The 20,111-nt window shown below is 52.0% G+C and overlaps 3 protein-coding genes across 6 annotated transcripts; 1 reads left to right on the top strand and 2 right to left on the bottom strand.

Moving 5' to 3' along the window:
* Window positions 1-1,411: 1,411 nt before the first annotated feature.
* IL11RA (interleukin 11 receptor subunit alpha) lies at window positions 1,412-17,558 on the top strand. Of its 2 annotated transcripts, none has more exons than XM_060609407.3 (14): window positions 1,412-1,507; window positions 4,460-4,559; window positions 4,876-4,936; window positions 5,662-5,831; window positions 5,968-6,082; window positions 6,469-6,501; window positions 6,586-6,752; window positions 7,428-7,591; window positions 8,387-8,528; window positions 8,795-8,914; window positions 9,027-9,123; window positions 9,377-9,459; window positions 13,076-13,169; window positions 17,216-17,558. In XM_060609407.3, the coding sequence occupies exons 2-14, from the start codon at window positions 4,460-4,462 to the stop codon at window positions 17,364-17,366; spliced, it is 1,497 nt and encodes a 498-aa protein (XP_060465390.1). In that variant the 5' UTR covers window positions 1,412-1,507; the 3' UTR covers window positions 17,367-17,558. The 2 variants fall into 2 exon arrangements, with proteins under 2 accessions (XP_060465390.1, XP_060465391.1); XM_060609408.3 differs by lacking the exon at window positions 1,412-1,507 and adding an exon at window positions 3,131-3,251.
* CCL27 (C-C motif chemokine ligand 27) lies at window positions 10,470-12,213 on the bottom strand. The gene is made up of 3 exons (XM_060609423.3): window positions 11,133-12,213; window positions 10,857-10,989; window positions 10,470-10,646 (listed from the first exon to the last, which is right to left on the bottom strand). Exons 1-3 carry the CDS (start codon window positions 11,200-11,202, stop codon window positions 10,502-10,504), a joined length of 348 nt encoding a protein of 115 aa, XP_060465406.1. The 5' UTR covers window positions 11,203-12,213; the 3' UTR covers window positions 10,470-10,501.
* On the bottom strand, window positions 14,054-15,303 carry LOC132663265 (uncharacterized). 3 transcript variants are annotated; one of them, XM_078436727.2, is made up of 4 exons: window positions 15,065-15,303; window positions 14,627-14,694; window positions 14,337-14,396; window positions 14,054-14,216 (listed from the first exon to the last, which is right to left on the bottom strand). In XM_078436727.2, the coding sequence occupies exons 2-4, from the start codon at window positions 14,671-14,673 to the stop codon at window positions 14,060-14,062; spliced, it is 264 nt and encodes an 87-aa protein (XP_078292853.1). In that variant the 5' UTR covers window positions 14,674-14,694; window positions 15,065-15,303; the 3' UTR covers window positions 14,054-14,059. The 3 variants fall into 3 exon arrangements, with proteins under 3 accessions (XP_078292853.1, XP_060465408.1, XP_078292852.1); XM_060609425.2 differs by lacking the exon at window positions 15,065-15,303 and adding an exon at window positions 14,990-15,064; XM_078436726.1 differs by lacking the exon at window positions 15,065-15,303 and adding an exon at window positions 14,772-14,983.
* Window positions 17,559-20,111: the final 2,553 nt, after the last annotated feature.

The raw sequence follows: 20,111 nt of genomic DNA on the forward strand, positions 1-20,111 counted from the left end.
TTAATGTTATGTCTGGCCTATAGATTCTCCTGGAGTAAACAAAGGCATCACAGTTTAAGAAACTTTTAAAATCTTGTGTTCTTGTCTGTGGCTAAGGGTTTGGGAAAGCCAAAGCACCCTTTATTGCCACCCCTAGGGTGTCAGCTCATCAAGCCTGGGCCTGAGGGTTTGGTGGGGAGCTGGTGAGCAAGATCCTGGTACCGGTGGTCAGTGGCCAGACACTGGGCTGCTGGCCAGAACCTTAGCTTTGTGAGAGACTGCAGGTTGGCTCTGCTCCAGCCCACAGGGGCTGAAGGGGCGGGTAGGGAGTGTACATGGCTTTGTGTCCTTCTCTAGACTCTCACATGCAGTATATATGTGCAGACTCTGCACACTTGTGTTCCCCATGTGCCCCAGTCATTGCAGGGGAAGAAAGGAAAAAAAACAGCTCTGGCAGGGAAGGGGCTATCAGAGTTAGGAGCCGCAGCACCTACAAGGAGGGGGTGGTTTTTGGAGGGACCCTGGGTTCTACTCCCTCTCCTCTGGATGGTTTCCTTGGCAAGAATGTATGACTGTAACAGTAACGGGGCATGCAACCCAGGAGACCTGATGCCACCTAGTATCCTCCAAAATTTTAGGTGAGGATAGGGCTTGTGAGCAATGCAAGGATGGCCAGAGGCTTTTTATCTTCATCTTCTCTCAAGGGACCCGAGTTTGGCAGGGGCTATCATGCCAAGACTAGACAGTGATGACTTGGCCCAAGGAGAACCTTGGCTGCCTGCCTTCCAGTCCAGGGTTTTTTCTTGAGACCCTGAACAGGTAGGGTCTGGGACTTGGAGTCTCTGGAAGGAGCTCAGAAAGACATGGTACACATCTTCCTTGAGGTCCCAGTGACTGGGGAGTGGATGTGAACCCTGGGTGATTGGCTGGTTTCTTAAGGCATACACCTACACAAACACCGGACCCCACACTCGATTTGGCTGTATTTTGGAATCATTTGGGAAATTTAAACACTGATGCCAAGGCCAGTTTCCAGAGATTCGGATTTAATTGGTTTGGAGTGTGGCTTGGCAATTTTAAAACCACAGTGTTCGGCAAAGTTTCAGAACCATCGCACCACACAAGTCCTTATCTGGAGTCAGGGGTACCACAGCTCCTCCAGTCACCTGCCCAATGGCTCCTGAGCCACTGAACTTGAGGCTTTGTTTTTGGACTGATGGAAGGAAGAGGGGCCTGAAAACTTCCAGTCCTGCGGTCCCAGGACCCGACTCTAGGCAAGGACCTAGGAATCTAACTCCAGACTCCGTCTCTCAGTCCCGGACGGGACAGGAAGTGTCCGGCAGAGGTGGGGTGGCGGTGATTGGCAGATGGAGGCTCCAATGGGCCCAGACCCTCCCCCTTTTCACCCTTGTCCTTCCATTGGTGCCTGGGTGGAGCCGCCCCCACTGCGGGGGCCCCAGGGCGAGAGGGAGTAGAGGCCGGGGCAGAGGGCGAGGGCGGAGGGCGCTGGCGGCGGAGGCCGCAGAAGGTGAGGCCTGGTGGGGCCGGCGGGAGTATTGGAGGAAGCCTTGCCAGGAGAGGGCGGGGCAGGGTAGTGTACGATCTGAAGGGCCTGGAGTGATTGACCGACTGTCAGTGTGTGTGTGTGTGTGTGTGTGTGTGTCTGTGTGTCTGTGTGTCTCGATGTCAGTGTGTGGACCTGTAACTGAGTGTCACTTGGTGCAACTGGCAGTTAATATGACTGCGTGTGTCAGTGTGCGTGTGGTTGAGTCTGCATGTGGCTGTGCAAGTGTGGGATTATGTGTTCTGTCAATGTGCAGTTTTTGGGTTGTGTGTTTGTGTGAGAGGGCCTGTGACCACATGGGGAATGTATTTTGGGAAGGTCTCTGTGGGATTTAAGACTGTCTGCCAGTGTGAGAGTCGGGGGCTGGGTTTGTGTGTACCATTGTGTGACTTCAGCAGTAGCAGAGCAAGAGTGAGATTTGTACTATGTGTGTGTCCTGTGTCCTGTGTTAGACTAGAAGTGGAGCTGTGTTGTACTTGGGGACCAACTTCAATAGTCAGTGGGACTGACCTTTCTATTTTAATGTCCAGAAAAGACAGACTCACCCCAACACACTTGGCTTCCCTTCCTTTCTGTGCTCTAGAGTCCCTGTCATTGGTCTACTGCTCCTTATTTTCTGTTTCCCTCAGTTTCCTTATATGTCTTTTTCTCCCCCTACTACTGTTTTCCTAGAGCTGTCATTTTCTGTGTCTCCTCACAGTTTTGTCTCCCCTGGTATCTCTGTGTATCTGCTTTTTAATTCTGCTTCTCATGTCCTGTGCATCTCTGTGCCCCTATGCCTGACTTCCCTGTTCACCTTTGTCTTTTTGGCTACGTGGGGGCCTGGGGCAGTGATGAGATGTGGGATTTGCCATACTAAGAGCTCCCTAGAAGAGGGGACTCAAACCATGATGAAGATTTGCTTTTAGGGAGTGCTGTGACCCTATTGCAGGGGCAGAGTGCTAAGTATCTGTGTATCTATGTGAGGGTATGAGTCTGAGTGACAATGAGTGTATCCATGTGACTGTGAGTGGCTGTATCTGAGAGTGTGTGTCTGAGGGTAAGTGTGGGTCTTATGTATCTGGCACCAAGGGACCAAAGGCATTTCCTGGTGCTGGGGCCCAAAGAGTGGAGGGGGAGGTGAGAAATGGCTGGAACGTCCTGGGGCGGAGGAACTGGACTCTGGATTTTCTTTATATCCCCCAACCTGGGGCCTCCTTTCCCCTCAAAAAACACCTAACTATGCCCTAAGGAAATATTTACTGGGGAGCGAAAAGAGTGGGGCATGAATCTCTGATTTTTCATTTGGTTATGTCCACATGTGTTCAAGGGAGTGTCTTTTAATTGATTGTGTCTGTTAAGTCCACACATGAATGTGGCTGGGTGAAAACATAGGGAATCTCTCCCTGACAGGGATATAAGCAGCCCTCCTTTCCCTCTTGCTGGCCCTGGCTGTGCCTGTGGCTTCATTTCCAGACTGGGGGGAGGCCTCTTCCCTTCCCAGGGCCTCGGGTGGGAGGGGGGTGAAAGGAGAGGAGGGAGGAGGAGAGAGGGAGGTGGGGGCCTAGCTCAGGGCGGCTGAGCTCTAGGGCCCAGAGGGGCGGGGGGAGGGAAAGGGAAGGAGGGGATGATTCTGGGGTCCCAGAACTGAGTGGAGCTGAGACGGGTGCTGTAGCTGGTGGGAGTAAGTCCTGGAGGCCATGGACACTCAACCACTGGGATCACCGAGGTAGGGCAGGGCTGCGTAGGGTAAATGTTCTCTGGGTGGGGGGTGGGGGAGTGGGTAGGGGTGAGCCACTAGACACATTCAGACAGACACATGGAGGCCCTTACTCTGCTCTACTTGAGAGGGATCTGTGCTCTTCCTCTCCTGGAGCCCTTGCCTGCCTGGGCCCTCTCTGTTTCTGCTTCTTCTCCTGTCCCCATGGCCACTTCCCCACTGCTTTTCTCATCCTGCCCTTCTCCCATCCAGAATCCCTCTCTCCTAGCACCCCCACCTCCATACACACATGGTTGCTTACTCCCTCTGCACTTCTACTTCCCTGCTGCCCAAGCCCATCCCTTGCCTCACTGAGCCCCTACCACCTCCCAGTCCTGATTTCTGAGCATCTCCTGGTTCTGTAGCCTCCACTCCAGGCCCCTTTCCCTGCAGACTCCTAGCTCCTCTCAGCCTCCTCTCCCCTCCCCGACACCCTGTCTCCATCTCCTGGCTCTTCGCCCGCCCCCAGCCTCTGGCAGCAGCCAAGGCATCTGGATCTGCTTAACTCTGCAGTCTCAGCCTGCACCCTCGCCCCATCCAGCCTCACAGGCTCGAGACCAACAAGATTCCAGAGTCAGGCCCAGATGAGTGGTCCAAGGAGCCAGGCCCAGGAGAGAAGAGGCCTGGCAGCCAGAGCAGGGCTAGGCCTCATGGTAGGAGTACAGAGTGGACTCAGACCTACCATGACAGCCCTCCACCCAAGGGTGATGAAGGCTGTCTCAGGTCAGTCAGAGGCAAAGACTAGTCCTGGGCCAGGTGGGGGTAGACACTGGAATTCCCAACAGCTGGGTTGGAGGAGTTAATGGGAGTGACTGCGCTGGTGCCAGCACTTGGTGCCAGGGGTGGGTGCCAAGAGTGGTGCGTGTGTGGGGGAACTGCTGGCACAGTCTGTCGCCTCCGGCTTTTGTTCTGGGCCCTAGGCCCAGCACTGAGATGGAGGGTGTGAGGGTGTGTGTGTATGTGTGTGTGTGTGTGTGTGTGTGCATGCATGCACACGCAGCACTGGGTATATGGTGGAAAGGAGACTTAGATCAGATCCCCTAATATTTTCTGATATCCTTACCCAATTTGGTACCTTAGTTTTCTTCCTAGAACATCACAGTTTAGAAGAGGAAGAGGCAGGCTTTAGCCTCCAATCTGGGAATGGGGGATTGCTGACCCTACCTCTCTCCCCATAGATGAGCAGCAGCTGCTCAGGGCTGAGCAGGGTCCTGGTGGCCGTGGCTATAGCCCTGGTGTCCACCTCCTCCCCCTGCCCCCAGGCCTGGGGCCCCCCAGGTGAGAAGAATCCTGCTATATGACTCTAACTCCGACTTGTGACTTGCCACCCTCACTGTGGGCCCTTTCCATGCTTAGTCTATGACTCCCCAACCCCTGACATGAAACCTGGCAACATTTCCTTTCTACCCTGTCTTCTGACATCTGTCTCCAGATTATAACATGATGCTTTGACCCAATGACCCCCCCCCCCCCCCCCCACACACACACAGGGCTTAAAAGTCTGCCCCTTACCCCATTGTGCTCACTGAGTGGGGGCTGGGATGGGAGATAGGGAAAGGAAGAAAGAGCCTCTCCTCAGATGTGCCCTCCACAGGGGTCCAGTATGGGCAGCCTGGCAGGTCCATGACACTGTGTTGCCCTGGAGTGACTTCTGGGTAAGTGCCCCATCTGCCTATTGGGCTGATACTCATGACCCTTTCTTACTCTGTCCAGTCCTCATGTCCCTCCCATCCTTGCCCCCTGTGTCTATAATTCTCACCTCTCTAGCTATCCTAATCCTCAAACCATCCTTATTCAACAGAAAATTTCAACCAACATGTATTGAGCACCTGCCAAGTCCCTGGTCTATTTTAGGCTCTCGGATCCAGCAGAGCACAAGCCTGGCAAGAAGCCCGCCCTTGCAGAGGTTACATTCTAGTAGGGCAGATGGACAATAAGCAAATAAGCATGGTACTTGCCAGGTACTAGTACCTGCAGGGCAGAAAATCAAAAGAAAGTGATGTGGAAGAGATAACTGATAACTGATTGGTTACTTTTTATTGGTAATCAGGGAAGGCTTCTCTGAGGAGGTAATATTGAAGCTAATTTCTGAAGGTCAGGAAAGAGGCAGAGGGAACAGCTAGTGCAAATGCCCTGAGGTGTGAATGAGCTCAATACTCTTGAGCAGAAAGAACACAAGTGTGACTGGATTGTGGTGGGTGAAGGGGAGAGAGAGAGGAGCTGAAGAAGGAAAGGAAGGCAAGGGCTAGATCACCAGGGGCTTTGTAAGCCAGCAAAAGGACTCTGGTTTTTATTGCAAGCACAGTGAGAAGCCGATGGAGAGCTGTAGCATGGCTTACACTTTAAATCTTCCCTCTATCATACGTCATCTCACCCCCAGGGCCCCGGTGTCCTGGTTTCGGGATGGGGAGACAAGGCTGCTTCAAGGACCTGACTCTGGGCTAGGGCATGAACTGGTCTTGGCCCGGGCAGACAGCACTGATGAAGGCACCTACATCTGCCGGACCCTGGATGGTGCACTTAAGGGCATTGTGACCCTACAGCTGGGCTGTGAGTTGGGGAGACAGTATTGGGTGGCAGTGATGAGATAAGGGGCTCTTGGAGGGAGTCCAGGACCTGAGTAAGCCCTTTGGGATGGGGAGGACCTGGGGACTTCTCAGATTCTGGTTGTACCCTCTGCCTCTAGACCCCCCAGCCCGCCCTGTTGTCTCCTGCCAAGCAGCTGACTATGAGAACTTCTCCTGCACTTGGAGCCCCAGTCAGGTCAGCGGTTTACCCACCCGCTACCTCACCTCCTACAGGTGTGTGCATGATTGGGTGTGTGTGCCTATACATTTTTTTTTAATGTTTATTTTGAGAGAGAGAGAGAGAGAGAGAGAGAGAGAGAGAGAGCATGCACACAAGTGGGAAAGGGGCAGAGGGGGAGAGAGAGAGAGAGAGAGAATCTCACTGTCAGTGTGGAGCCAGACATGGGTCTTGATCTCATGACTGTGACATCATGACTTGTGCTGAAATCAAGAGTCAGATGCTTAAATGACTGAGCCACAAGCGCCCCTGTGCCTATACATTTGGGCGTGTAGGCACAATGTGGGTATGGGGGGCAGTGAGGGAGATCTTGAGGAAGGCCTTAGAGAGAGGGAGGATCCTCTTTTCCTTCCTGAACTCAGATGGCACCCTTCCCTGCCAGGAAGAAGACAGTACCAGGAGCTGATGGCCAGAGGTAGGACATAACGGAGAGGTTGGGGGCTCTAGCTAGGTCCTGCAGTGAGCCTTTCCAAGCTCAAGATCACATCCTCCCTCCTAGGATGAGTCCATCCACAGGGCCCTGGCCATGCCCACAGGATCCCCCAGGGGCTTCCCGCTGTGTAGTCCATGGGGCAGAATTCTGGAGCCAGTACCGAATCAATGTGACTGAGGTGAACCCCCTAGGGGCCAGTACACGCCTGCTGGATGTGAGCTTGCAGAGCATCTGTGAGTACTCATTCCTACTGCTTCCTCAGATCCCCACCTCAGAGACCCCAAATGGACTCCAGAGTACAGATAGTCCAACACAGAACCTCCCACTGTCAGAGTACCCAAATACTTCCTTCCTGACATAGACCCCATTTTAACATACAGATAGCCCCCATGGAGACTAAAAAGCCAAAGAGATCAGAGCCCAGCAGGCAGAGTTACTTCAGTCTCTAGAGGCTGCTGCCACTATCCCTTCCTGGCTTCCTAGCCCCAGAGTTGCCTCTTTGCTTCTAGCCCTGTGTTGAAGGCCGCCATGTCTCATGTCCTCCCTGCCTGGTGTAAGCCCTTGCTAGTCTCTCTTTCCTATTGATCTGTATGTGGGAGGCGGGAACTAAAGCTCTAGCTGAAATTTAGGCTAATTAATTTTCTTCCTTGAATAGAAAGCAGAATCACTCTTTAATTCACTAAACAAACACTTCAAAAACCTGTCCCTAGATCTCAGCTCATTTTATAATAGGGATGACAGACAAGTCCTGAGCCCAATGGATGGTCAAGCTTAAGATTTCCCCATACCCCTTGGAAGTGCCTCCCTCAGGTACCTTTAGGCATGCACCCACCTTCCCTTCGGAGGTAGTGGGGAGAAGGGACGGGTACCTGCTGCCTGTCCTGACTTTGTGTCTCCACCCCCCTCAGTGCGCCCTGACCCACCTCAGGGGCTTCGAGTAGAGTCGGTACCTGGCTACCCCCGCCGCCTGCGTGCCAGCTGGACATACCCGGCCTCCTGGCCCCGCCAGCCCCACTTTCTGCTCAAGTTCCGACTGCAGTACCGTCCAGCGCAGCATCCAGCCTGGTCCACGGTGAGACCTGGAGTATGTCCCAATCTGGGGCTATAGGTTCTGCCTCTGGTTTCATGTTCCTGGTTATTCTTCATTACTTTCTGGCACACTAGCAGGTCACTGAAGTCCTGTAACCTCCCCCCATACAGTGCTGTCCATGGGCCAGCCTTTGTGCTGGGTGCTTGGGTTGGAGCAGGGCCTTACAGGCCTAGCCTCTGCCCTGGGGGGCTGTAACTCTAACATAAACCCATCCGTGGGAAGACAGGAGTGGCTTTTTACAAATAACTTTTCTAGGAAAAGGAGTGCCTTTCACCCAGAGGCACAACCTCATACAAACATTCATACACCCAGATGAAGATAATAGTGAATTCCCACCTCTGGAGATGTTAAAGATTGGCTAGCATCAAGTCAGGGGAGCAGCTGCCTCAGATAATAACCAATATTTATGGAGCACTGTCTGCTCGCCAGGTGCCATACTACACATTTTACATGCATTATCTTGTTCAGGTATATTCACCTCTACTTTACAAATGAAGAAACCGAGGCACAGAGCAGCCCAAGTGATATAGCAAAGATTTGAACCCTGGCAGTCTGATGACACAGCCTGTCTACATAACCACTATGTACTTTTGTCTTTCAAACACTAGGTGTAGACCTGACACCACCAGCCACCCCACATGAGGCCAGATGTCTCCAGCAGTCTGACAGGGACAGGACTGGGAGGAAGGGGTGCTGTTTGCTAACTGAGTCTGGAAGGCAGGTAGTCTTGGCACTTACAACCTGGATAATGGGCCAAGGAACCATCTTCATTCCCAGGTGGAGCCAGCTGGATTGGAGGAAGTGATTACGGATGCTGTGGCTGGGCTGCCCCATGCTGTACGAGTCAGTGCCCGGGACTTTCTGGATGCTGGCACCTGGAGTGCCTGGAGCCCCGAGGCCTGGGGGACTCCAAGCATTGGTGAGAGACTGAGCCCCTGAGCCCAGGGCATGGGCGGAGGGCCGGCCCCACAGTCTCTGTCAGCTGGACGGGTTTTCGGGTCTTTGGTCTTCTTCGCTTCAGCTTGGGTTGCCTGCGGCCCCGCCCTCGCTTAAGCTCTGCCCCTCAGCTTCCACCTCTGTTAGGTCCCCAGAAGCTGGCTCTCCCCTTTCAGCTTCCACCTCCTGGGTACCCTTCCCCGCTCCTCCTCGTGTGGGCAATTCTTCTCAGGTCTCCCCTCCCTTCAGGGCCCCTGCCAAAGGAGATACCAGCTGGGGGCCAGCCACACAAGCAGCTGGAGGAGGAGCCTCAGGCAGACTGCCCTGCTTCCCCCAGGCCCTCCCTCTTGCCAGATCCACGGCCACTTGGTGAGCTTGGGCAGGTGAATCAAGGTTGTAGAGGACAGGAAAGCCCCAGAGAGAAAGGATTTGGTTAGGCAGCCTCACTCTCACAGTGGCATGTGACCCTCCCCTCCCCCAGACCACAGGGACCCCCTGGAGCAGGTAGCAGTGCTGGCATCTTTGGGAATATTCTCTTTCCTGGGACTGGCGGCTGGGGCCCTGGCACTGGGGCTCTGGTAAGTAACTGCCATTGGCTCTCAAATCTGATCCCACACAGATGCTCTAATACCCACAGACCAAACCTATTCCCACCCTTCATGATTTCCCACTGAAAAATTTATGATTCTGGAATGATTCCCCTACTCCCTCCAACCCCCAACTTCATTATTTTCACTGATTTTTCTCCTGACCCTTTACTAATACACTGTTTTGGAGGAGACAGAGATGCCCCACCATTGTCAGGGAGACAGCTGCCTTTTTATGCTCTAGGCTGAGACTGAGACCAGATGGTAAGGATGGACCCCAAAAGCCTGGGTTCTTGGCTCCAGTGATGCCAGTGGACAAACTTCCAGGTAAGTAGGACCTCTAGGAGGTTTGGACCTGGAGATGTGTGCCCTCATTTTGAGTGTCTGGATTAAGAGCCAGATGCTCTAGTCATTGTAAGAGTGTTGGAAATCAGAGTTGGGTCACCTCATTCTTCTGAGCTCAGGAATGGAACTTTCATTCTTGAGTCCTTGGGCTCAGAATGGAGTCTCTTCCTTCTCTTACACAGTATTGGGGATCCTAGATGGGCCCCTTATTTTCAGGGTGTTAAGCTCAGAGTTGGACATCTATCCTGATTCTTGGGGTATCTTGGATCAGAGCTGGGTCCTCTCCCTTATTCTTAATGTACCTGGGCCTAGAGCTAGTTATACTCCCTCATTTTTAGGGTATTGGGGTTCAATCAGAGCTGGGCACCCCTATTCATTCTTGAAGTGTTGGGCTCAGAGCTGGGTCCCTTCCTTCATTCTCAGGGTGTCTGGGCCAAGATCCAGTCCTATTATCTCCCTTGATTTGCCTCCTGCTTCTTCTAGGAGCCCCAAACCTGTAGATGACCCAGGAGGGCTTCAGCTGATTCCACCTATAACTCTGTCTTGCTGGTGTGGATGGACAGACAGATAAAACCCAGGCAGGATAGATCCCCATGGAGGCAGGGGGGCGGGGAGTGGCCTCAGCTGGAAGTTCTGTTTGGAGCCCATTTCTATGAGACTCTGTGTTCCCAACCTGCCAGCTGGAAGTGTCCAGACGTCTGATTTCATCTCAGAGTTGGAGGTCTACCAGAGTAATGTGTGTAGATGAGTATGTTTGTGTCCATGTGTGCCCATGTGTATGTGAGGTAGGGAATGTGTGTTCTCTAAATTTATGCATGTAGGTGCCTGGGGAGTATGTGTGGGTCCTTGGCTCTTGACCTTGCCCCTGGAGGGGTTTGTGAAGATGTGAATAAAGAGAATGAAGAGGTTCTTCTGTTTATTGACATGTTACCCAGCTTCAGAGTCAGGGCTCACAGGAGAACGCATAGAACTTGGAGACCACAGTCAGAGACTATTGTCCAATGATGCTTTATTATTTTGGCTATTACGGCCCCTGGTCCATTTTCTCTATCAGCTCCAAATTCAGGTTAGGTAGAATACCCTGGAATCTCCTCCCTTGGCGCTCAAACCACCGAGCCAGGCTGCGGTTCTGAGGATGGATGCAGACACTGCGTCGAGACAAGTGAAGCCTGGGAAAGGAAAGGTGCAAAGCCATAGTCATAGCTTGGAGATGAGGTTAGGGTCCAGGGGTTAGGGCAAAGGCTAAATGAAAACCTGAGTCAGCATCAGAATTAGCAACTGGGGCTGGGGCTGGGGCTGGGGTTGGGGTTGGGGTCAGCGTCAGGTTGGGACTGAGGTCAGAGTCAGGGGTCAATATGAGGGGCAGGGTCAGAGCTCACACGAAGGCCTGGAGGTGACAGTCCCCATCAGCTTCCTGCAGTTCCACCCGGATGACTTTCCTCAGTAGCTTGTTCGAGAGTGGCTGGCGGTAGAGCTGAGTACAGCAGGTAATGCTGGGTGACAGTAGCAGTGCTAGGGGACAATGGGGCCATGTGTTCAGAGGACTCCTGACCCCAAACCCTTCTATCAGACAGCTGGAGGATGGACTTCCTGGGTCCCTTTCCCTCCACCCCATTTACCCAAATCCCTGGCCTTCTAGACCCCCAAGCACTCACCTGCTCCAGGGTCTGGGGTCAGCAGCAGCAGTAGCAGAAGGAGGCTGCTTGTGGGTGAGGGCCCCTTCATGCTGCTCAGCTTGGATACTTCTCTCTTCTCCTCCTCCCCTACCTTTTATCTGGGTGCCTTTTACCTGGGGCACCAGGTGAGTCAGAGGCAGGTGAAGATGTATTGCTCATCCTGTGACATTCCTGAGCCCTAATTGCCACAGACCCCTTTCTCTTCTAGGGCTGCCATTTCCCATGGCTTCTAAGCCCTGGACAGAGAAGCTGGAGAGAGGGGTACTGCATGATGTGAAGGCTGATGACATAGTGGCCAAGTAAGGGCAGCTAAGGATCCACGGTGGCATCCAATGATGGACATTCATACTCATATACCCATAGTCACATTCATAGTCACACCTCACTCAGTCAACCTCACATGCTCAGACAACCAAGGACAGAATCATATAGCCCCAGTTGGCCTCAAAGTCCCACTCCCACACAGTTGTGTCTTCACAATCATCCAGTCACACAATCATATGAACACACACAAATTCTGACAGGGGAATTTTGGGTGGGGTGGGAGCAGAGGGCAGGCCAGCACCAACTTGCCTTCATCTTCCCCTCTATATACTTCCTGTCCTAGCCTGCCTGTCTTATCAGGAGAAATTGATGAGAATGGGTCCCTAAAGCAAGTCCTTCTGGCTGAGGATGAGTCTTGGCTGGAACAGTTACATCCAGAGTGAGAAGCCAGGACAAGGCCCTTTTTGGTACTGGGGTACCTTGGGGATGATGAAGTAGGGGCTGCTTTTCCCAGGGAGATGAGACAGGGAGGAAGGATGGGGTGGAAAGATGAAAGAAGGTAAAGTTCTTTGGTGCCAGGTTGCTGATGTCAAACAGGGAAAAGACCCAAGAAATCTTACCTTCCTGTTTTTGCCTAGTCCTATCCCAGAAATGCCAGCCTCTTGCCAGGAGGGGTGCCTGGGGTTTCCAGAATCAGTCTCTGGTTTATGCAGACATCAGACTCAAGAGCTCAATGAGCTTTCTTTTGTTCTATTCAAATTCCAGCCAGGCCCTGCTCCCCAGCCATGTCCTGTAATACTACCCCTACCCCAACCCAGGCCCCAACCCTTACACTCTCTGCATCCCATCCTCTTGCTAAAGCCCCAACCTCTCATCTCCTCCCTGTCTCTTCTCTCCTATCCTATAACCAGCCCTAATTCCCTTTTTCCCCTCACCCTCTAAAACAAAAGTTCTCCTCCTCTTCTTGTGCTTTCAAGGAAGCTGGGAACTGGCTATGGTTGGGGCAAGTTGCTAAGTTTAGTGCCCCTGGCACCTTGAAGAATTTCCCACTCCTAGTCTGGGGATTTCAACCCTCAAGTCTTGCTCTGTATTCGAAACATAAACTGAGCCATAACCCAGTAATCCAGACTTTATCTGGTTGTTGCAGGGGGGGTGCCTTGTGCAGCCTTCTGCTCTGTGGCCAGCTATCCTCTATGGGGCAGGCCTTCTCTTGGGATAGGGACCCAAACCTATCCTGGGCATCTTTCTGCTGCAGGGTTGCTGAAACAATCAGGAGGGACCATCAGTTCCAAGAGTAGGAACTAGTCCCCCTCCCATGCTGAACATTTCAAGTTTCTCCTCTCTTCTGTCCAGGGTGAGGCTTGAAGGTCTTTCCCTGGAGTTTGTCTTGTGAATACTCAGGAATTCTGATAGTGTCCTGGTGAGGTGTAGGCCCTGGGCTTGACAGGGTACTCCACTTTTGACAGGGTTCTTGATGTAGGCATTGTGAGGAAATGGCTCAAGAGTCTGGGTCTGTTCTTGAAGGTGGCCACAACCCAGAGGTCACTCATCTTGAACTGATAGTACCAGAGGCCTTAGGGTCTCTCTCCCACCCTCCAGTCCGGACATGTACCCCAGAGCTCAGGTGCAGCTCTTGAGGTGCCATTGTTTTATTACAGATCTCCATCAGCTGGCTGTCTGCCATATACTTTGTGGTCTTTTCTGGACCAATCGGTCCGGACACCTGGGAAGGCAAGTAATGAGTTCTTTTGGGTATGTACCAATTTCTCCCCTTTGGCTTCTCCAAAGATAGGGCCAAGTGGTTTCCCCAGCCACAAGCTGCTGTGGCAGGGGCAGCCCCAGGCTAAAAGTTAGCTTTGCCCTCATCCATACACTGGGCTGTCTCTTTAACTTAATCTTCTGGTACCTTTTCTGATGCTGGAACCAGTCCCTAACAGAAGCAGGCCCACCAGGAGGCCCTCACCCTCAGCACTTTAGGACCTAGAGGGTCTCAGGTTAACTAGATGACAAGATAGAAAGGGGTGGCAGGAGCAGTGGCCTTTGAGTTCTAGGCACACAGCAAGAACTGTTAGGTAAGCTGATGCCAAGTATCTTTAAACCGGGGAAAAGACTGGAGGAGCCAAAAGTTGGGTTATTAACTGTAAGAAAGATCTCCAACAGTCCCAAGTAATTCCCCTGTGGCAGGTTGAGGGAGTCAGCCTCTAAGAATCTTCCCCTCCCCTCCCTGCCTACTTCCTACAACCCTGGGCTTAAAATATTTTAGATTCACTCTCAGGCAAAGAAGATGCTTCAGACACCTGGCAAAGTCCTTTCTAGGAGGGAAGTGGAACACATCTATGTGGGGATACGGGTGGGAGAAAAGACCAGGACAGGACTATTTAGTTCTCTGCATATAGGCTACTTACAGGGAGGGGTGGGAGGTAGGGGGTGGGGAGGTTAGGTGGCGGAGGGCAGTTAAAGACAGTAATGGGAGGCCTGATACTGATGAGGGATCCTTAGGAATAACGGGAGCCTGGATATGGAAGGGCACCCAATCAGGGAGGGAGGCCCTGTCAGTAACGAGAAGCAGGCGTGTAGAGGGGCTCCCAGACCGAATGGCGGCAGCGGCGGCAGAGTCAGGAGGGCAGCACGGTGACTTCGGTTTAAATCTTTAATGCACCAGCTGGCTGGGCAGTGGCGGCGGGGGTGCGGCGAGGGAGGCCGCGACCCGAGCGCTGGGGGGCAGGGCCCAGTCCGCTTGACAGACAGCTCATCAGGCCTCGCAGAGGCTCCAACTTCTGCTCCCGCGGATGCGCCGAGCTGCAGGGCAACCCGACACTGGCATAAGGCAAGGAGGGGACTCCCAGATTACCCCCATCCGTCCCCCGAGGCTGAGCCTCGTATGCCCCGGGCGGGTCCGCGGCGTCGCAGCCCCCTCACCTCCTGTCCCTCCGCCACATGCGCAGCCAGGGGAAAAAGTAGAAGCAACCCCAGTAGATCCTGCGGAGAGAAGGCAGAGCCGGCCGGGGGGGGCGGGGCTGACCCCACAGACTCTGCGGTTTAGACGCCTCGCCCCTCTCTAGGAAGGCTCCGCCCCGCCCTTTAGAGGCGGTTCCCTTCGCAGCCCACGCCCCTTGAGGGGCCCCACGCCTCCCGCCCGCAGAGAACTCGCGCCCTCCCCCACCCCGGAGCGGCTAGGTTCCTCCTCCGCAGAACCCGCCTCCACTCACTCCTCCTCCGCCTCCAGCGCCACCTCGTATCTCCTCAATCCCGACATGTCCTGGGCTCCGAACGTCTCCTGGGGAGCAGCATGATTGGGTCAAGGATTCTCCAACCCCATGTCCCCCTCTCTGTCATTCCCAGGACCCGTCTGACCTGTTCTCAGGTAATCTGAGGCAGGTGCCCCCCGGAAGCCTCAATTGCCACATCGGGATAGGGTGGGGGATTGAAAAATCGGGAGGCACCAGACGTTAAGGAATTAGGTCGGTCACCTCGGGGATCTGGGACATTTAGGGGATCAGGGAGAAAGGCTTTGCGGTCATGGACCTGGGATATTAGGGCCCCTGGGTGAGGATTTCGGGGGTGGGGATCACCTGGAGGGGGGCTGAGGGGTCGGCGCAGCCTAAACTCCCGCCCTCCTTGGCTCCACCCCGGAAACAGACCGTTACCGTTACGTCATAGGGACTCCGTCGCGCACCAGGGGTGGGGCTTGCCTATTACCCGGAAGGAGCGAAGTCAGGGCATTCCTTCAACGGAGGCGGAGTCAAAGTGACACACTGGAGGTGGAGCCAGGGTCTATCTATCCTAAGGGGGCGGAGTCGGGCCTTATTACTAGGATGTGGAGCACAGGACCTTCTTTTACAGGGATAGAGTCAGATTTTGTAGCTCTCTCCCTGGAGACCAGGGAGCAAGAAAAGAGCTTTGGGACGCTATCCAGTACTGTTTCCCAATCCTCTCTCCTCTTTCTTTGGCTTCTGCCCTGCCACTTGTCTTTCTTGTCTGCCTTATTCCACTTGTATGACCCGGGTCTGAGGAGGAATAGGTCTCCAGAGAGGGCCCAGCCTGGATGGAGCAGGCTGCGGGAGTACTTGTGTGAGTGGCCTCGTTAATGGTCAGAAGGTTACAACCCTTCCTCTCTGAGCTGAAAGCTATATTCCTGTGATTTTTGTTCCTACTGTCATTCAATTCAGCAAATTTATCATGCTATGAATGGGTATACAGCAGTAGAGAATACAGATTATTACAGTACACAGCACACTGGTTGGAGGCAACAGAGGGTGCTGCAGTAGAGTCCAGAAAGAGCAATTAACCCATTATGAAACGTTGGACATAGCTGCCCCAGTTGGTCTGGGGATGGAGGAAGGGAGCCTTCTAGCTGGACTGTAAGGGAGAGAGTGACCAGAAATAAGTGAAGTGAAAGTTCCCTCAGGCTGAAGTGTGGAGAATGGAGACAACTACTCTCTCCCCTCATCCCACCTTCTTTCTCCCTGTCTCATACCTCTTTTCCTATGCTTGGGCCACAAGATGGCAGACAGATCCGTGGGCACTAGTTGGGCTTTATTGGAAACATTGCAGTCTGGGTGTGGAGGAGAAGCTGTGCTCCTGCCACACTCATCCCTGCTTACACTTAGACTCACACTGACACTGCAGGCCCTGTCCCGGCAGGGTCAGGTCTGGTGCAGAGTTGCCAGAAGGCTGGTCCTCTCTTCTGGTCCTTTGTTCCTCAGAGCCTCGATGATTCACAGGGCTCCCTCTGAGACTGTCATGGGTTAATGACTGTGGTACTTGTTCTAGGGGAAAGAGAGGCAGGGTCACGGGTGTCTTGGGCAGGGGCTCTGAGGGAGAAGGCAGGGCTAAGGGAGAGCTGGGCTTGCCTTTGCAGAGTTCTGCGATCTCCAGATGATGTGGTCCATTGAGGGCTGTTCTGGGGTGTACAGAGCTGGTGACCTCTCAGCACAGTGAACCTGGAATCAGAAGGAATGGAACAGCCCTGAAACCCAGCTTCCTGGCAGGCCCTGGTGTGTGGGGCAGAAACTGAGGACCATATCTGGGAACCTGTTTCAGGGGCTTCCTTGTGGGGAGGAGCTTGGCAAGGAGAAGGGGAGTAAGATGGTGAGTGGAGGCCCAGGTGATGGAGCAAGTGATTGGGAGTAGAGACTGGTTACTCTTCACCCCCCACCCACAAGACAACAGCACCTTGTAGCCATTGTTGAGGAGGAGGTAGCAGCAAAAAGGCACCAAAAATGTTCCTGGGAATTGGTGTTGGTTCACCAAGAGAGTCCTCAGAGTTGTTGGCATCATTCAGAGCTGGGTGGGTGGGTGGGTATAGGGGTTAGGGCTTGAGGGGCTTTAAGGTGGGAAGACCATAGTCCTGACTAGAATTCAGGATGCCTGTGTCCAGGGTCATAGCTTTAATGTTCCTCTCTTTCCCATCCATGTGCCCTGTCCTTTTCTTCCTCTGGAAACCTAGGCTGAAGGAGATAGAGCCTCTAGAGAGAAGGGCAGCCAGAGTACTGACCCATGTAGGAATACTGGGGACACAGGCACATCTATATCACACAGGTGCACACATGGGACACAGGAACACCCACACTACACACGCCCATGTATAGATTGCACAGGAATATACACAATGCACAGGTAAACCCACAGTACACAAGGACACATAATCACAAGGACACACCCATTTGGCACATGTACACTGTCAGGTTCACAGACACACTTGGACCTGGGTGTTGACCTGAACTCACAGTCTCTTTCACAGATTCCCTGATCCCTCCTCTGCCCCTCATCTTACCATTTGCTTACTTACTTTCCAGGGGAGACCAAGAAATCAGTATGCTGAGAAGAGGAGAGGTGCTGTGCAGGGGCCATGGAAGATGGATAGAGATGGACAAATGGGTAGAATTTTTGGGAGCAGCAAATGTGTGGCTTGCAGGAATCCTTCTGCTTTGCGTGGAGCCTGTGTGAGACTGTGAGACTGGGTGGAAGAGAGTGAGTGGAAGAGTGAGAGTGAAGGTAAGGGAATCCACGGTGGTCCCGTGATGTGTGCGTGAGCCTGTGTGAGAATAGTTATCTCTGGTTTATGGCCTCCTGAAGCTTTCTTTTTTTACATCCAGAAATTTTTTCCTTTCTGTTGTGTAATAAAGAATTTTGACTGCTCTTTGTTCCTGATTTCTGAAAGTTAGACTTTAAATCTTTGAATTTCCCAAGTAATAGGAGTGTCTTTGTTATTTATGAGTCCTGCTGATTGTCACACCTGAGTTTATGCTAAGAGATGAGATGACTTAGGATCATCTGGGGGCTGGTCACCAGGAAGACCAACCATGTCACTGGAGAGCTGGAGCTTTGAGCCTGTACAACCTCTGGGAAGGGGAGGTGCGCTGGAGATTGAGTTCAGCCAACAATGCAGTCATGCTTACGTAATGAAATCTCAGTAAAAATTCTGGACACCAGGGGTTCCTGGGTGACTCGGTTGGGCACCTGACTCTTGATTTTGGCTCAGGTCATGATCTTGCGGTTTGTGAGTTCAAGCCCTGTGTTGGGCTCTGTGTGAATGGCGCAGAGCCTGCTTGGGATTCTTTCTCTCCTGTCTCTCTGTCCCTCCCCTGCTCTTACCTACATGAGCTCTCTCTCTCAAAATAAATGAATAAACATTTAAAAAACCACAAAACTCTGGACAGCAAAGCTCATAGAACTTCCTGGTTGGTGAACACACTAATATGCCAGGAGGGTGATGTGCCTTATGTGTCTTAGTGGGATTAGAGCATGAAGTTCTGCATTTGAGACCCTCTCAGACTGCCCTGTGTGTCTTTTCATTTGTCTGTTCCTGATTCATATCTTTTATAAAAACTAATTGTAAGTATAGCATGCCTGACTGTTATGAGTCATTCTAAGGAATTATTGAACCTGAGGGGTTATGGGAACTCCCTGGGCTTGTAGCCAGTTGGTCAGAAATGCAATTGGCCTGAGGACCCTACAAGTGGGGGCACAGATGTTGGGGACTGTGCCCTGAAACTTGTGGAATCTGACACTACCTCTGAGTGGTTAGTGTCTGAATTGAATTGGAATATATGAGTTGGTAGGATACCTTTATGCTACATATTTTATCCACTGTCTCTATCTGGAAGAACCTTTTTCCGTTTCATAACTCCTCAGTTGCCTCCCGGTCCCCATTTTCCATTCTTTATCTTTAGGTCTGAGAATCTTAGCAGTCATCAGATTGGACAAGGCAAGGTGTGTGTGGGGTGTTTCACTGTCACCCTTTAGGGGAAGGTTTACAGTGTAATTTCCTTGGAGGCATTTGAACAATGAGTCTCAAGACTAGGAGTCAAGGCTTGGTTCCAGATTAGACGTCAGAGTAAGGAGTGCCTCCTTCTTTCCCAGGCTTCTCCTCCTCCCCGCAGCTCTTTGTGGTTGTATACCTGGGGGTGGGAGGAGTGGGAAAAGTGGGATCTACCTGGTTCTTCATATTCCCTAGAACAATGACAAATGGCAGGGAAAGCTGGAGAAGGTCCCTTCCTGGGTTCACCAAGTCTCCCCCGGGCCCATCACAGTGCATATGCATCTGTCATCTGAGACCTGGTCTTCCCTTGGACAAGCTTTGCTAATGCGAAAGATTTTTGGAAGCAGGTCTAATTCCTGTATCTCACATCTAAGGACTCTAGGGCTTCATTATCCTCGCCCAGCCAACACTGACCCTTTCCCCAGTTGACCCATTTTCCTATGCGCCAAGCTGAGTCAGAGGAATAGCATGAGTGAAACCTGGCCTAGAATATCCACTTCTACCATGCCTTCCCTATCCTGGGAATTGAGAGAATTTCTGAGGAAAAGAGCTGGTCAGCTCACAGAGACAAGGAAACTAGAAATGAGGGAGAGGAGCAAGTGCTTTCCCCATCTGATGAGAGGCCCCAGAGACAGAGACCAAAGGGGGAGACCTCTCCTAAGAGACTAATTGTGGAGTGCTATTCTGTTTCCTTTTCCAGCCCTAGAGCATATGATGTAACAAACTTAACTGTGGGTACAATTTTTTATGCCTTCTCTATTATCCATCCATGTGTCCATATGTTCACCTATATTTGTCTCTTTATCAGTTTATTCTTCCTTCTTCCATCTTTCATTTATCTTTTTATATCTTCATGTCTATTCCCTCATGCATATGTTTAACCATTATAATTCAATCATCATTAATGCATCTATTCACCCATCTATTATGCTAATAATTCATATTTGTTGACACTGGAGTGCCAGGCACCATGCTAATTGTTTCATGACAAATCTATGAAGTAGAGTACTATGGGCTATGCTTTTGTTCATGTAGACACTTTTTATACTCTTTTCTTCTTTTTCTTTTTCTTTTTTTTTTCAAAGTAGGCTTTACACCCAGAGCAAAGCCCAGTGCAAGGCCTAATAACTCACAACTGTAAGATCAAGACCTGAGCTGATATCAAGAGTCAGATGCTCAACCAACTGAGGCACCCAGGCTCCCTGCTATACTCTTTTTTCATGTTTTCTTTAAGGAACTCCTCTCCCATCTCATGTGGTTTTGGTGGGTCTGTCAACCACAGTGCTCTGATCAGAGTACTCCACTTTCTGGCCACTCTAATATATTGAAGAACTGAGTATGTGTTATAACCACAGTTAGTTGGAGCTTTTCATGAGATTTGCTATTAAGAGAAAGAGGGCCTCTGTTTATTTATTTTTGTATTTTTAAGA

The sequence above is a fragment of the Panthera onca genome, chromosome D4 (assembly GCF_046562875.1).
Source record: "Panthera onca isolate mPanOnc1 chromosome D4, mPanOnc1 haplotype 2, whole genome shotgun sequence".
NCBI classification, from domain to species: domain Eukaryota; kingdom Metazoa; phylum Chordata; class Mammalia; order Carnivora; family Felidae; genus Panthera; species Panthera onca.